General features: G+C 41.3%; 3 protein-coding genes and 1 long non-coding RNA gene across 7 annotated transcripts; 2 read left to right on the top strand and 2 right to left on the bottom strand.

Moving 5' to 3' along the window:
- Positions 1 to 3,848: 3,848 nt before the first annotated feature.
- Positions 3,849 to 8,208, top strand: LOC115670887 (cyclin-J18). 4 transcript variants are annotated; one of them, XR_008815960.1, is made up of 10 exons: positions 3,849 to 3,954; positions 4,079 to 4,155; positions 4,671 to 4,770; positions 4,853 to 4,951; positions 5,040 to 5,057; positions 5,137 to 5,207; positions 5,309 to 5,435; positions 5,512 to 5,572; positions 6,341 to 6,478; positions 8,077 to 8,208. XR_008815960.1 is itself a non-coding variant. In XM_056309124.1 (9 exons), exons 1-9 carry the CDS (start codon positions 3,925 to 3,927, stop codon positions 6,424 to 6,426), a joined length of 669 nt encoding a protein of 222 aa, XP_056165099.1. In that variant the 5' UTR covers positions 3,849 to 3,924; the 3' UTR covers positions 6,427 to 6,705. The 4 variants fall into 4 exon arrangements, 3 of the variants coding, with proteins under 3 accessions (XP_056165099.1, XP_056165100.1, XP_030448142.1); XM_056309124.1 differs by lacking the exon at positions 8,077 to 8,208 and having other exon boundaries at positions 6,341 to 6,705; XM_056309125.1 differs by lacking the exon at positions 8,077 to 8,208 and having other exon boundaries at positions 5,512 to 5,616; positions 6,341 to 6,705.
- On the bottom strand, positions 7,325 to 8,882 carry LOC115670774 (uncharacterized). Its single transcript, XM_030592135.2, has 3 exons — positions 8,418 to 8,882; positions 8,134 to 8,331; positions 7,325 to 7,791 (listed from the first exon to the last, which is right to left on the bottom strand). Exons 1-3 carry the CDS (start codon positions 8,595 to 8,597, stop codon positions 7,528 to 7,530), a joined length of 642 nt encoding a protein of 213 aa, XP_030447995.1. The 5' UTR covers positions 8,598 to 8,882; the 3' UTR covers positions 7,325 to 7,527.
- Positions 8,883 to 10,231: 1,349 nt separating this feature from the next.
- LOC130137821 (uncharacterized) lies at positions 10,232 to 11,183 on the bottom strand. Its single transcript, XR_008816268.1, has 2 exons — positions 10,755 to 11,183; positions 10,232 to 10,639 (listed from the first exon to the last, which is right to left on the bottom strand). It is a non-coding gene; the product is annotated as an uncharacterized LOC130137821 (long non-coding RNA).
- A 3,655-nt stretch (positions 11,184 to 14,838) lies between these two features.
- On the top strand, positions 14,839 to 16,198 carry LOC115670644 (putative clathrin assembly protein At1g25240). Its single transcript, XM_030591962.2, has one exon. The coding sequence runs from the start codon at positions 14,987 to 14,989 to the stop codon at positions 16,133 to 16,135; it is 1,149 nt and encodes a 382-aa protein (XP_030447822.1). The 5' UTR covers positions 14,839 to 14,986; the 3' UTR covers positions 16,136 to 16,198.
- Positions 16,199 to 16,714: the final 516 nt, after the last annotated feature.

Below are 16,714 nucleotides of genomic sequence, written 5' to 3'. Positions count from 1 at the left end.
TCAATTTGTTCAATGTGGTCCCTGAATTTTTTGTACATATTCAATATAGTCCATGTACTTTATAAAAATATTCAATATAGTCCGTCTATTAATTTAAATTCTGGGACTATATTGTGCATTTTCATATAGTTTATGGACTAAATTGAACATGTACCAAAAGTTTGGGGACTACATTGAATAAATTAAAAGTCTAAGGACCACATTGAACAATAGGCTAAAGTTCAGGGACTACATTGAACAAATTAAAAGTTTATGGATCAAATTGCACATTGAGTCAAAGTTTAGGGACTGTTTGTGTCATTATCCCAACTTGAAAATAAACTTTTGCATTCAATCGTGGGGATTTTTGTCTTGAGGTATTTGGCTATCTTTTATTTGGAGGTTTTTTTTTTTTTGACAAAGTTGCCCTTGCTCCAATGACCGGAAAATCGTTAGTCGATGAACATCTGATCGTTGAGTTTAGGCCCTTATATAAATTTTTTTTTTTTGTAACCCAGGGAACCCCCGCACGGCCGACAGCCGGGGAGTAAACCCTGGGGGCGACACGTGCTAGCCACCACACACGTGCCACCGGTTAAGTCACCCTGCGGCGCCCGGGATTCGAACACTTAGGCCCTTATATAATACTAAGGGAAAATTCCAAAAAAGGGCCAAAAGTGTCGTCATTTTCTCAAATAAAGGTTTGGAGTGCCCTAATTTTCTCAAATAAGGGTCTGAAGTGGATTTTGTTTCAAATAAAGGTCTCGCTTATTGGATGGTAAGGGTATTTTCGTCTTTTTACTTTTTTTGAATTTTTTTTCCTTTTTTTTTCTTTTTCTTTCTTTTCTGGTTTTTTTTTTTTGTTCTTTACCAATGGCCAGCCACCGGTGAAGCCCGGGAAGGGCTGGGCGACCCTCATCTATGTGAGGCGACTCTCGCCCTAGGCGAGGCCGCCCTCGCCAGCCATGGGCAAGGCTGGCCCTCGTCGGATCTGGGCAAGGGTCGCCTTGGCAGCAACAGGCGAGGGACGACCTCGCTCGCCATGGGCGAGGCGACTCTCGCCTTGGGCAAGGCCAACCCTCACCAAATCTAGGCGAGGGTCGCCCTCGCGCAGCCCTTCTTGGGCTTTGCCAATGGTCGGCTGGCCACCGGCGAAGAATAAAGAGAAAACCAGAAAAAGGAAAAGAAAAAAGAAAACGAAAAAGAAATAAAAATAATTTAAAATTAAAATGGTTTTTTTGACAAAAATACCCTTGATTGACTTGAATATTTTGCCGGTCGGCAACACGCGAGCGACTAGCGAGGTCAAGTCCTTATTTGGGACTCTCATGGCCACTTTAGGCCCTTATTTGAGACTCACATGTCACTTTAGACCATTATTTGACACAAAGACCACTTCGGACCCTTATTTAAGAAAATGAGGGCACTTCAGGCCCTTATTTGGAATTTTTCCTAATACTAATTTGTCAATTTCAGATACGTATTCGAAATAAGGTTTACTTTGGGCCCTCTTTAAACAAAATGGTGCCACACCATGCTCTTCTTTAAAATTTTCCCATTATATAAGCCATTTAAATATCAGTTGCAAATTCTGGCTAACATTTTTGCTGAATAAGCAAGCCACGTCATCATTTTTGTTGAGTAAGCGAGTCCTCGAGCAAATACACATTTGATGTGGCAATTTTTTTAAGAGAGGTACTAAATTGAGTTTCGTTTGGAAAGTTGAGATACTTGATTAAAAATATGAAGAAAAGCACTACGTCTATGCTAGCGGGTGGAATGCATGAGCGAAGCATGTCATGCAATGGATCGGGAGCCGTGACATGGGGGGATGTCTAATCCTTTTGCCACGAAAAGGCTAGATAATCATTTGAAGCCTCACCTACTAGACATGCGGGCCAGTAGTAAGAGAATTGGGTGGGGTGGAGATGTTTCAGGTGCGAATGAAAACCATTCTCTTCCTTGGCCTAATATTTGGCCAAAAATAGATATTTCTATTTCTATTTCCTAGACAACTTTCAAGGGAGAAATAGTTTTACTTTGCTGCCATGTTAAATATAGTTTCACCCGGAATAGAAAATTCATTTGATAGGTTATTCTTAAATTCCTGTTCCCGGCAACCATCGGATGGCCGGCAACAGCGGCAGTAGGGGGCGACGGGTGGCAAGGGCGAGCGATAAGAAGAGTTATTATTTCTGATTCTGTTCTAAAAAGAGAAAAGTAAAAAAAAAATCTTCTCATTTCTGTACCAAATCTATTTCTAGGCTAAAAATTTCTTCTAAAAATAAAAAAAATGAAGTTGCATTGTCAAACGGATTTCTATTCTAAACCTGTTATAGGAACAGAAAATAGAAAAGTAGGGAAACATAATAGTTATCATTCGCGCCCTTAGTTTCAAGTGTAGGGTTTGAATCCCACGCTTTGCAATGAGGTAGAGTAAAAGTCCTAGAAAGAAAGGCGAGTTATAGTAGAACAAACAAAAAAAAATCTTTAAAATCTTGGATACTTTATAGCAAAATGAACAAATATTTAGGTAATTTCCTTTCATTACCCATTCAATTAGTTGAATTTGAGTAAGTTTATTTAAGGTCACTTAATGAGTAGATAATTTTATTTGAGGTCAATTATTTAGTAGGTTTCGCAATCAAGTCAATAATCTGCGATTTTAATCATCGATTGAAAATTCCTTCCCAAGTTGTGCTGCTTTGGATGTGTAGATGATGATACCTATACATGTGGATCTCATATATGTTGTGTAATGAAGCACCACAAGAGTATATATATATAGAATCTAAATATAATGATGCATTGAATTTCTGAATTTTCAATGATCGAAGGGGGGAAATTACTAAAAAAGTCATAAATCTATTGCAATACCAATTTAATCCTCAACTTTTTAATTTGGCCAATAGTTTAAAACTTTTGACGATTTATCAATTTAGTCCTAAATCTTTAAATAGTGCCAATTTGGTCCTTCTGGACGAAAAACGCTAACTTGGCGACCTAATCAATGCCAATCGTTCTATATGGCACGGTCGGTACTGATGTTAATAATTTTTCCAAAATTGTTCTGAATTTCTTATTATCTTTTCAAACCTTGGCCCAGTCACTGTGGGCCGCAATGCCCTTGCCTAGCTAGATGAGGATCGCCGGCCCAAGGTTAGAAAAGAAAAAGGAAAGAAAAAAGAAAAGAAGAAAAAAAGATAAGAAAAAAGAATAGAAAATTTTAAAAAATTGTCCATGTCAGTACTGGTTGTGCCATGCAGGATGTTCGATTTTGGCTAGACCGCCATGTTGGCAATTTTTCGGTCAAAATTTGCTGGAAGGACTAAATTGGCAAATTATCAATAGTTTTAGAACTAAATCGACTTAATTGAAAGGTTGAGAACTTAATTGGCAAATTATCATAAGATTTAGAACTAAATTGGCCAAGTTGAAAGGTTTATGAGTTAATTGGCACAATTGCAATGGATTTAGGACTTTTTTTTTTGTAATTTCCCCCTTTATTCGAAATCAGAACTAATTTATGAGGAACTGCGAATTGTGATAAAAGAATGCATTATCAAAAAGTTAAAGTTTAGCGCATTTTGTAAGATTAGCGTATACGAGAAAAATATACATCTATTCTTGGAATATGCAAATTGCATTCACATTATATCGATTCGAAATTTAATAAAGAATTTTGCATGCTCAAAATACTATATTTTTCGTATTATACATAATCAGTATAATTGAAAATAGATATATATATATATATATATTTCTTTACTAAGTTCAGTTTATTTTACAGGCCAAAAAAAAAAGTTCAGTTTATTTCGACCGAAAAAAAAGTTTAGTTTATAAATCCCCTTAAATAGAAAGTAAATAATTTTTGCAATCGGCAGGACGCAAAGGAGAACGCGGGAGCGGAACGAGCGTCGTTCGGACGACCGCCGGCGACTTCCGATGACGGAATTCCTCATCCTCTCCGCGCAGGTGAGTTTTTGCTCCGGCAGCCTCGTCGATCGCCGGCCGCTCCGGAACACGCGGGGGTTTCCTCTCTCGCCGTCGATCCGATCGCCTCTCGTGACGCTGACTCGCCGGAATGCCACTTGTGCAGGGGCTCGGAGTCGATCCGGTGGTCAAGTACACCGCTCTGTCGCTCTTCGCCGACCGGTTCTGCGCTTCTCTCGCCAGGTTTGTCTCCGCTGCTCCGCCATTTCCAGTTTGGAACGATAATGTGCTGCTTCGCGGGATTTTTCAAACAATGGAGCTTCAGTAGTGGTGTCTTGTTGTGTTGAGCGAGATCAGGTTGAATTCGTCTTGGAAAACGAGTGTCCGATTGAATTCCTTGGCAAGGTTGCAGCAAGTTAATCTGAAAAAAACTTTGAAGCCATTGGACCGGTTACTGTTGTGATTCGGTTGTGTGTGTTTCTTTTTGGGGCAATCTGCGTTTGATCGGTTTGTTTTAGGAGCCTTTGAATGAAAATTTTTGTGAAGTTGTTTGCTTTATCTTAATTGCTAACCGGAGGTTTAGATGCTGTTGTTTTGCGTTCATTGCCTTTTTGAATCCCTTTCTTTTCGCGTCAAATTTGATCAGATATCGATTTTTGAGATCGATGCGACGCTTGCGATTTCTTGCTAAAGTGGGTGATAATGGGGATTGCTGACAGCTCTTTTTGTACTGAGTAAGTAACCTTTCCTTTGTAAAGGTCTGAAGGGAGCAATGCCATTCAGCACTGGCTACTACAGCCCATTAGAGAGAGCAACCTGCAGTTGTTTTCACTTGTCTCTATCTGGATCTCGAGCAAAGTAAATTCCGGTACTTTGGCATCATCATAACATTACTTAGATGGCTGTCCTGTGTCATCCTTTGATGTCTGACATCTTGCAGATACATCTGTCTCGCCCTCTGTCTGTAAAAACCTTGAAGACTTGGGGGGATCGGATCATCACCGAGCAACATTTTACAACTCGAGACTTTTTCGAAGGAGTATGCTAATTACCGTCCATAAGGGTTGAAAATAGCTTACTCTTCATTTATGTATCGTGCTGTGATTAATGAGGCTGGCTTTGTCTAGGAAGTGATCTTTTTGCAGGTATATATCTTGGAAATCGGAATCAACATTGCTTTCTCTATTGTCGATCGATAATTGAATGATGGATCTGTCATTTCAGATGCTGAACTTTGAAATTGGATCTGCAAGTGATGCTTTTATGTTCCTCGAACAACTCCACATCCAATTCAAGCAAGTCTTTTTTCCTCCCTCGGCTATTGTTAAATGAATTTCCAGCTTTATGGTTTTCTGCTTTGAGGTACATTAAATGTTTTTACATGTTCTTCAATTAGGGAAGTCGCAGCAGTAGGGAAGCTTTTGAGTTTCCAAGCATGCACGGATGTCATGGATCTTCTCTATGAAAAGGAGGAGATGACAAGGCTTTATCGTTCTCCTCGTCCTCTCGCTGCATCTATCTTGGCATGTTTTAACTGATATAATATACTCAGATAAAGAAAACACCTGTTTTTAGCTAAGCTTTTGCAATCACTTGCAGGTTTGTTCCTATCTTATGACAGTCCCAAAACAGAGTTTGGAATTTCCAATTCTTGCTTGGGGTACTATTTCGTGTTCAAGTTATTGCCTTTTCATCTTCTCCATGGTAGTTTCTTGTTTCCGTGACCAAATTGTTACTGGACTAAGCCTTAATATAATGTACCTTAACCATAAGATATATAACCAGAGCTCTTCATATTACATTAAAAAGATCTTTTGCTGTATAGGCACATTATATTCATGTTTGTGAGTCCTCTTTTTTCTTCCACTTAATCTAATTAAATTACTGACCCACTCTCTTTTTCTCACACAAACAGTTTGTGTATTGTCTGCATTCACATTGAACTGCTTTTGCTGATGGTTGAGCTGCCTATAAATTTTCTGATATGCTCTGCTGATATTCTGTTGGCTTGTATTTCCACGTCAAGTGAACATGTAATGGATTTTTAAGTATTTTACCCTGAAACCTTCGATTTAATACTGTTTCTGGATTGTCAGCATGTAGAATAGACAGACATATTGGTATTGGAGGTGACATTTGCTTGTCGAGATCATTTTTCACTGGCACAACTGCCGAGCTGAAGTGTCAAAATGGAGAACTTGGGATGTTTCTAAGAATTTTTTGCTCCTGCATGTTGAGTACCCAGTACATTCCAGTGTTGACTTACTTCTGTTTCATGGAAGATGGGGTTCCCCTGTGTTGCTCCTTAAAGCATTAGGACCTCTTTTTCGACTGATTTGAATGATTTTCAACCTAATTATCTGCAATATTTAAGGTTCATTGTTTGAATATGAATCCATATTAATGAATTGACTTTCTGTTGTTGCAGTGAAGTTTGCAGCTTTGTGTGAAGAAGAAGAAGTGAAGGAAGTGGTGAAAGTCATTCTTGGCCATGTCTTCGAGCCTACTTGCTAGGACGGAAGTACTGAAGAGGGATATTGCTCAACGAATCTAGTGCTAGTGCAAGGTCCTTTCCTTCTTCTTTTACATATTTTGATTTGTTGCAACATAATTCTTGTGGATAACGATGCTCAAAGGAAAAAGAGTGGAAAAGAACTAAACGTAGTGAAAAGGCATTTCTCAGTTTTGTCTATGGGCGTATTCATGAGGGATGAAGAAAAATTCCAAGAGTTGTCATAGAAAATACATGCTTCCGTGATAAGGTTTTTGTGGGGATGTTATGCTTTTCACTAACAGCACAGTATTGTCAATAGTTAAAGTTTTATCTGGAGACATGCATAAATACATAATTCACATGCAATAGTACTATTGACAAATAGTGCAACTGGCAAAAGTCCTGGTAAAGTTTTCATATACAGTTGCTTTGCTTTGTCCAGTCAAATGGTCTTTGTATATCTCCATTCGGTTGATAGGGCCAAAGGAAGAAAAGTGCATATACGAGCTTTAAAATGGCAAAATGCTTAAAATCTCCGCGTAACCAATTGTAGAGTGGTTCTTTACATGTGTTGGTCCCCTCTCTTAGTCTCAACAATATCACATGCTTTTTGGTTGTTTAGAGGATTAAGCTTGTTTTGTAAAGATGGTGAAATTCCTCTTTCAAGTGTGATAAGTAGGATTCTTGTGCTGTTAAATTCCTGAATCGGTCAAAGTCATGACACAATAATCTAAACAATAATAATATATTGTTGTTATCGAGAACGAAAATTGGGAAAAGGAAAAAACACCATGATGGAACTACAGTCCCAAGCCAAAGTTAGAAAGTCACTGTTCAAAGCATAGTTGCTTGGTGTGAGCTTTCGGCATGCCGGTGCCATAGGATAATGTGTATGTGTCAATAAGCAGGAACAAATACTTCTACTTAATTCACCTACCGATAACATGCATATATGGCCTTTCCGAGTACATCGTTGGTAATTTAACAGGTAACAAGAGAATTCTTTGACAGATCTGATACCATAGTAGCTTGACAATTAGAACCCCACTAAATGTGCTATAGACAGAAGAGGCAAAGGTGGAAGGTTCAGGTGATTTCTCTTTTACAGCGGCGGTAATCTTTCAGTTCTCGAGACTGTCAAACTGCTGCTGAAGCATCTGGAAGATGGTGATGTTGTGCGGTGGCAGCAGCGGCGGTGGCGGCGGAGGCATAGTCCTTAGCGGGGTTATTACAATGTCCCCATGGGTTAGAGTGTGATGCCTCTTGCGCAGTGGTCGGACGGATGGTTCGGAAGCCACCGTGACCTTCCCTATTTTCGCCAATTCCCGTGCGTCTGATCTCTTCCTCATGCTCTGCCCAGTTTGCTCCTCATTCATTTGCGTACCCTTCAGTAGCAGCATTAATTTTCACTCGCAAAAGAATCGAATGACCGAATTTATCTAACCAAATATACGTAAAGATAATTGCCATGTGACATGCACACCTACAATTAACATCATCATGAAAAGGATACACGCAAATCTATCTTGTAACGCGTTTAGAATTCAACGATTCCCTAATCTGTAGTTCTAAAAAGTTTCAACTTTCACCAGCTTCAATTGGCAGACAAATTCTCTTGAGATTATTCTCTAAAGAAATTTTTAGTTAGCTTCCTTCCTGTGTGCAAATAGATGAGCGAACGTGGTGTCAAACATGGAGGAACAACTTTCGGGGGGACGCATGCTTACGGGAATAGCAGAAGTGCTGAGCATGGGGCATTTCACAGGCTGATCTTCGTCTGGCGGCTCGGTCGGGTGTTCCAGCGGCCAGAATTCGATCTCCAACTCCACCTCATGTTGATGATGATGATGGACTTCCATACAATTACCTCCTTCTCCCCTACCCTGTGCACCTTCTGTCAATGAAACTCTCCGTCCCTCTGTGTTCTGATACGCCATAACTCGCCTCAGTTGAAGTAAATTAAACCCAGAGAGAGAGAGAGAGAGAGAGAGAGAGAGAGAGAGAGACTCACAGTGTCATCTCCACATGAAAGTTCCATGGAGACAAATTGAGAAGCTTCAGCCTTATATTGTAGGGGAGAGAGACAGACAGAGAGCATGAAAAGGAGAACCTGGGAAGGAGCGGTGGCGGAGTGGGATCGCCCGCACAGTCGCGAGGAGGGAAAAAGATGCCACCAAGTTGCCTCTTTCATCGATTTTTTTTGGTCGTCTCTTACGTTTTATTTTACCATTCTCTTTATCATTTTCCGGGAGGGGGGCAACTTTTCCTTTTCTCACAACTGGGTCCTCGCCTCCATTTCTGCCTGGGGTGATGTTGGACAAGAGCTTTCTCTTTTCGCTTTCTTTGCTTTAGCAAACAGTACGAGTGTCTGGGTTGAAAATCTTACCAGCGTTCCGCTTTTTCCTCCCTCGTTACGCCTTTCTTGGGTTCTGGAGAAGACGGGCGGCGGGAATGCGGATGGGAGGGAGGGGGGGGGGAGAGGAGATGGGTGCACAGTGAAAGCACGTGAAAGCGAGAGCCGGAAAAAGCACGGACGAGATAGCGGCTCGCTAGCGCCACCCACACCCCCATTTCTGTAAGCTGTAAAGAGCGCAAAGGCGTATGCATACACACAAGCCCGTTTCCATAAAGCCCAACAAAGGAGGGGGAAGGGAAAGAAAAGGGTAGGAAAGCTTAGTTCCCGAAAAGAACGGGTTGTTTTGTCGATCGCTGTTGAGGAGATTCCGTGTTGGGCACATGAACAGAGAGCTCGTGCCTTGAATTTGCTGCAGCGCAGCCCGGGCACTGCATGTGATTTTAACACCCAAGCTTCACCTAGACCCTCAACGAGCTGGACAACCATGCCGCCACCCACTGTCATGGCCACCATCGGCCATCATCCACTCTTCACCTGTCGGGTACGTTTGGTAACATTTCATGTTTCTGGGGACAATGTTTTTTCAAAAATAGTTTTTTCAATTTTGAAGTTCCTGGACGAGTTTATGAGCAGAAGAACGAGTTTGGAAACTGTACAAAATTTCAATTTTCAAAATAGATACGACCTTAATTATTTTTTTTGTGACGTGGATTTTTTTAATAATTTTCTAAGATTTGTTTAATTTTTGTTTTTTTCCTCTTTTCTTCCTCCTCTAGCTGGTCACCAGACCTTGACAATGGTTGGGGAGGTTGACCTTGCCCGTGCCTGGGCAAGGTGGAGCATCACCGCCTCGCCAGATTTGGGTGAGGTTGAGCCTTGCCCAACCATGGCGAGGTCAACCTTGCTATGGCTCGGCGAGGTTGATCTCGTCGGCCATAGCACCCCTTTACTGGTATCAGAGTCAACGCCCTATCCAGCACACCCGTTTGTTTTTAGATGAATTACTAAGCAAAAAAAGGTAGACATTTTCCATCATGAGTGATTTTATTGATTCTAGTCCAACTAGTCACTATTAATGCCCCTTTAGATCTTCGTACTTCAAATATTTCTAAAATTGACTATCTCTATGAGGTTTCATACCTTAATGAAGATATCAAGATTTTCCGACCGGCTAAAGGAGGAAGAAGAAGAATGAAGGAAAAAAAGAAAATGACCTAGTTTCAAAAGTTGTTTTTGGGAACAAAGAAGTAGATCTTTTTTAACTTCTTGTTTCCGTTCTAAATCTATTCCCCTGGCCAATTTCTATTCTGGGAAATAGAAAAATTAACTGACAGTATTAAACGAATTTATATTTTTCTTTAGTTTCGGGGAATAAAAGAACATAAAATAGAGTAATAGGACTGCGTTTGGTCATCCGGACTTTTTTGCTGGATTGGATAATGTTGGATTGGATAATGATATAATATGGATTTAAATAAATATTATCCAAATGAGCTTTTGATTTGTAGGATCAAAATTAAAAATAAACCATGGAAGCTATAGAAACTTTTCATTCTTTTACAATCCCTCATCCATGTCAGACACCCATCTTCCTCGTGACTCCGACGACGCCGGCGAAGACTCCATCTCCTTGACATCCCTTTGGCAACCCTCGACCAACCCAACGAATTCTGGCTCGCTCTACCTCCGACTTTGCCGCTTTAAGACCCCCATGAGTTCGAGTTCTCCGCCGATCCCGCCATCTCCACCATCGACACCTTCCTCTTCTACGGGGAATCCATCCCCTTCGACGAGAGCCGTTGAAGCCTCTTGATTAAATCCAGCATCGCTGCCGAAAGCCAGCAGAGGCCAAAACCAGGATTCATCGATAGAACCTCCTTGGTTATGAATACACCATCCGAAAACCAAACAAGAAATGAGAATTCAGGAACATGCAACATTTTGCCACACCACAGCGTCGCCGTGGACCAACTGGTAAAACCGTAAGTAAACGTCACCTCGAATCGCTCTGGCCTCCGACGCCATGTGCATCCTCTTCTCCCTCTTTGTTGCCGCTACTTCCTCCGATCTTGTTCACCTCGAGATCTTCCTTGCCGCCTCCGTCAGACGAGGAGCTCTGTCGCCAAGGCTGCCACCTTTGGTCGGATCATCTTCTTCGCGAGGAGGCGTCGGGCTCTAATAGGGATCATGACGTTCCCTGCCAAGATGGAGTTGAGCGACATAAGGAAGAGGCAGGGCTGGTGAGATGCGGCGCCGCTTTTCTTGAAGGCCGAAAGCAGGAAGCAGGTGCCGCTTTTCTCAGAGGCCGAAGGCGGGAAGCAGGGCGTCGCCGGTGGGAGGAGCAGTGGCCATTTTAGTGAGAGAAATCGGAACGAGAAAGAGAGATGATGGTGGGCACTGGGCAAAAGAGAGGAAGAGCGAGAGGCAGAGCACTCCAAGCACCGGACAGGATAAAAGTTAATCCTATCCACAGTTTTATCCGGCCCACCAAACAAAGGGTAGGGGTGTTGCCAAACAGGCTCTAAGGCTTCGTTCATTTCACGAAAAATAACTTTCTGAAAAATATTTTTTGAATTTTCCAGCGCTCAATTCACAAAAAATAAACTAATAAAGGAAAAGATTTTTCGCCAATGAAAAAAACACCTTCGAAAGTAGAGAAAATGTTTTCCGCTTTCTTTCACCTCTAGATCAAGCACTTTGTTTCACCAAACACCTTTTCTTTTTATTTTTTATTTTTTAATACAATTCAAGTTTTAATTATTTTTAGATTTTTTCTTTTTTTTTTTGCTTCTTCCTCGGCCAGTCGCTAGCCATAAGCTTTGCCTCGCCACAGACCAACAAGGTCGAGCCTCATTGGCCTATGGCAAGGCCTTGCCTTGCCCAGCTCGTCGGATCCGGCGAGGTTCGAGCTCGCCTGTGACCGGTCGTCGTGACCGGCGATCAGCTGAAGAAGAAGCAAAAAGAAAAATAAAGAAAAGGAAAAAAAATAAAAATAATTCAAAGCTAAAAAATTCGAATTTTTTGGTAATTTCCCCCAAAAAATCAAATCAGAAACCAAACGGCAGGAAATATTTTCTAATTTATTTTCAGGTTTCGGCCGAACACCAAAAAATATTATCATTTTTTGAAAAATGACTTCTTAAATAACATTTTAAAAAAATATCATATTTTTCGTGAATCGAATTAAGCCTATGTCATTAATGACCGGAATAGACCTTAGATCCGAGGACATGGCCAACAACTTTTCAGTTGCCATAATCAAGATCAATTACTTTTGACCTTCGAGGATGTCGTGGCCAGCAACTTGAATGAGCGTGCGAGTTACGATAAAAGATTTCAAAACTCCTAAATAGTCTAATTTTAAGATTTAGTTGACTGACCATCATGGTGAGAATCCACCTAAGGAAAAGAGAAGTAAAAAAGGATGACTAGGAACAATTTCACTAGCTTAATGACCAGTCTTTTGATTAAGCACTCAAGGTACTTATTATTATAAGTATATAATATCGTTTAACCCAAAGAATTTAAACCAAAACTTAAAAATGAAGTTAAAATCATATTCAGTCTAGATATCCTAAATTAATTTAACTAAAGAAGGTAAAAAAAAATCTTATCGAAGTTCTAATTCTAAAATTTAAATCCATCGGGCAATAAATCTTGAAGCTGCCCCATATTGGAGAAAACTTGACCTCGAGTTTTGAACTATCGAGTAATGAGATTTAATGAATTCCATTCAATCATTAACGATTTTCGTACCCTATGCGCTATATTGGATTTTTCTTGTTTCAAGATAAATTTCATATCAAGATTTTAAAGAGAATGGTTTTTTTTTGTCACAGTGGGAGGGACGACTTGAAATTCCAATCGCAAGATGTGTTAATTTAAATAATATTCACTCGATCAATTCAAAACCCAAGAGTATAAAGTCAAGAGCACATCATCGCGGGCGTTCATGTGCTAGAAATCAGGATATCTCTATATATAAGGAGTAAGTGCCCAAATATGCAAGTTGTTTGAGATTCCTTCACGACATGACTCGAATGCATAACCTCTTAAAAAAGAAGGCTTTCTGAATTTTCATTGTACCATGAGCTGGTTAACTTCTGGTTGGTTGTCACTTTCCGCTCTTCAAAGAGTGTTATTGTTGGGTATTGAAAAATTCACATGATGAAACTCTTCAAAATTCGATCAAAAAAAAAAAAAAAACTCTTCAGAATACTTTTCCTCGTCTCATTTCAACCATAAGTTGGTTAACCTGAAGCTGCCTAATCTGATTACAAATTTCTTCCACCTCAGTAATATGTACTTCTCTGACACGGCCGTCATGTTGTTCCTTGTCGTGTAGACATTTTGAACCATCTAGACTGCTTCAAGGATTCAAGTATTTACTCAATAGTCCAACCAGAGGGAAAGTGGGAAATATAACTAGGAACAATTTCCAAGAAGCAGCTTTACTTGGTAACTCGACTACCGACACATACGCAAAAAAAGTCATAAAAAATTTTAAATTATAGGGATAATGACACAAATAGTCCCTGAACTTTGACTTAATGTGCAATTTGATCCCTGAACTTTTAATTTGTTCAATGTAGTCCTTGAACTTTAACATAATGTTCAATTTGGTCCCTGAACTTTTAATTTGTTCAATGTGGTCCCTGAACTTTTAATATGTGTTCAATTTAGTCCTTGAACTATATGAAAATGTTCAACATAGTCCCTGTACTTGAATTAATAGAAGGACTATATTGAACATTTTCAAATAGTTCAAGGACTAAATTGAACACATATTAAAAGTTCAGGGACCACATTGAACAAATCAAAGTTCAGGGACCAAATTGAACATTAGGTTAAAGTACAGGGACTACATTGAACAAATTAAAAGTTCAGGGACCAAATTGCACATTGGGTCAAAGTTCAGGGACTATTTGTGTCATTTTCCCTAAATTATATTAATTGTGACATATTTACTCTAAATTTTTTTTATGACATCAAAATCCAACCAATGCCAACCATGATATATTTATCTTAAATTTTTTTCTTGTGACTTAAAAAATCTCAAATTTGTTTTTATGAGACATATTTACCTTCTGTCAAGATTCATTTACACGATTTTTCAGCCAAAACAAAGTCGTTTTTATTCTACTTAAGCCACATGGACGTTATGTCAACACTGTTTGCTTTCTGGTGACTATACAGGTAGATTTTTAACAGTTTTTATTGACAGAACTTTGATAGAGGGTAAATGTGTCATATAGATATAAGTTTGGAATTTTTTATGTCATAAAAAATAGTTTAGGATAAATGTATCAAAGTAGACATAGTTCAGGATTTTAGTGGCTTTTGCTTATATATATATATATCCACTTGGAAGTTTATCAAAGTTTCTAATACATCTATATGTATATCCACTTGGGAGCATAATCGAATTTTCAATTTTGAAAGCACTACCCTATATGATTCTGACCAAACACGCGCATATCAAGTAGATATCATATTCTGACCAAAAAAAAAAGTAGATATCATATCTCATCAAGAAATCCTAAATCCACTAAACTAAAAGAAGGTGAAACATCGAAAGATACCGTGCCATAGAGCTAACTCAGTCGCAATTGCGTGACAATTGGCAATACTATAGTCATATTCTAGGAAAAAAGAAATAAGAAAAACCATATTTTGGGAATATGCAGTTTAGTTTAAGAGGCTGCACGATCACCACAAAAGGAGCCTGACAAGCAGCAGACGTTGCGCAGTTGACCGCGGGATGTCGTTTTAGAGGCGGAAGAAGTGCAATTTGACCAAAACACAACGTGACAAATCGATGTCGACACGTAGTGCATTTGACGAAGTCCGAGGGGCACCATCCACGACAATTCGGCATTTGTCCTCCTCAGAGGAATAACTAAACACCAAAGGCCAAAACACCGAAACTGAAGAAATTCCAAACATCTCGTTCTCGGGTCCAAGTCCAACGAACGACCGCAACCGCAACAGCTTCATTCCTTCTCATCCTCGGTCGGCAAATGCACTCCCACTTTCTAATTATTGACCCTCGAAATTGGTTTGTCACGTAATTACAAAACATTAAACAAACGAAAGACGAAAGCCCAACCAGCCAAAGGCTAAAAATAATCAAACACGTCTTCTTCGTTCTTGCGGTTGTTGCGTTGTTTTGTTGGGGGCGTTTGCCTCGTTGAGATCTCGAGAGAGAAGAGAGAGACAGAGAGATGAAGCTGTGGAAGAGAGCCGCCGGAGCTCTCAAGGACCAGAACAGCCTCTTGATCACCGCCCTCTCGCGGCGGACCAGCCTCCATAGCCCCGACCTCGAGGCCGCGGTCATCAAGGCCACCAGCCACGATGAGGCCCGAGTCGACTACCGGAACGCCCAGCGCGTCTTCGTGTGGGCCCGCACCTCCCCGTCCACCCACCTCAAGCCCCTCGTGTGGGCCATCTCCTCCCGCGCCCTCCGCACCCGCAGCTGGCCAGTCGCCCTCAAGTGCCTAATGCTCCTCCACGGCGTCTTCTGCTGCAAGGTCCCTGCCGTCCGGCGCATCGGGCGCCTCCCCTTCGATCTCTCCGACTTCGCCGACGGCCACTCCTCCCTTTCCAAGACGTGGGGCCACAACGCGCTCGTCCGTGCCTACTTCAACTTCCTCGATCAGAAGTCGGCGTTCCTCTATGCCGACATCAAAGAGATCCGCAAGGTCAAGGCAGCCGGCCCCGAGGACTCAATCCTGGCAGAGATCGTGATGCTCCAGAGGCTGCAGTCGCTCCTTGCCCTCCTCCTCCAGGTCAGACCGCAGGCCGAGGGTATGCGCGGCACGCTTGTCCTCGAGGCCATGGACTGCGTGATCATCGAGATCTTCGACACGTACAGCAAGGTGTGCAACCTGATCGCCAGGGTCCTCTCCCGGATCTATGGGGCCTCGCAGGCTGAGGCCTCCATGGCGCTCTTGGTGCTCCGGCAGGCGAACGTGCAGGGCGACGAGCTCACCGAGTACTTCGAGTTTTGCAAGTTCTACGGAGTGCTCAACGCATCAGAGTTCCCGAAGGTCGAGCGGATCCCGGAGGAGGATATTCGGGAGGTGGAGAGGATGGTCAACGGCGGAGGTGAAGAGGAGACCAAGGCCATCGTGGTGAGCGAGAGCGGCGGCAGCGAATTGGTGCCGTCAACAGGGAAGGTCTTGAAGACCGTCGTGACAAACAAGTGGGAGGTCTTCGACGACGACGGCAACGACCTCATGAGCGTGAACGGTGGCAAAGGGATGGAAAGGGACATTGTTAGTGTAACAAGTTCGAACGATCCTCAACCTCAACGTCAACCACACGATGTACACGCTTATAAACTTGAGATTCCAGATTTAATTACTTTCTAGTAAAGTTGGAATGGATATACATTTCTTGCATTCTTTTCTAAAGAGAGTTTCATTGCACGCAAATGACGCCAGAAAGATGGAGACTCTTTTTACTAATGCCCCTCTATATTTTGACGATATGGCATGACGTGATACTGATAGTTCTCGTTGACTGCTAGGTTTTAGATTGTCGGTAAGTAGTTTTAGCTGTTCATGTTCGATTTGCCCATTAGCAATTGTTGGTTTGGTTACCGTGGATCCGAAACGGAAAGAATGGATCTCCGGGGCCAAAAGATTGGACGTTGGACTAGGATGTAAAAGCTGGAAATTCCAGCTGGTCCTCCCTTCATCGGACGTCAGACTAGAGTTTTTGGGGAGCCGTCAAGAGAAACCTATCACGAGAGATTATCTCGATGGATTCTTGCGGGGTGTTTATGCTTGTACGTAGTTGAGGTCAGGAAAAACTTGCGAGTGAGTATGATTATCCTGTTTGCTAATTACAATGGAACCATCTCATCGACCTCTTCTTGTGGAGTTGGCACATTATCGAACCACATAAATCCGATATGTTAGGTTTACTTTTTTACATTTATTTCTTGT

Source organism: Syzygium oleosum, unplaced genomic scaffold (genome assembly GCF_021117445.2).
Source record: "Syzygium oleosum isolate NSW1041296 unplaced genomic scaffold, Sole_v2.1 Sole_v2.03, whole genome shotgun sequence".
NCBI classification, from domain to species: Eukaryota; Viridiplantae; Streptophyta; class Magnoliopsida; order Myrtales; family Myrtaceae; genus Syzygium; species Syzygium oleosum.
Note: the sequence above shows the minus strand (reverse complement) of the source record. Positions and strands in the feature narration are given on the sequence as shown.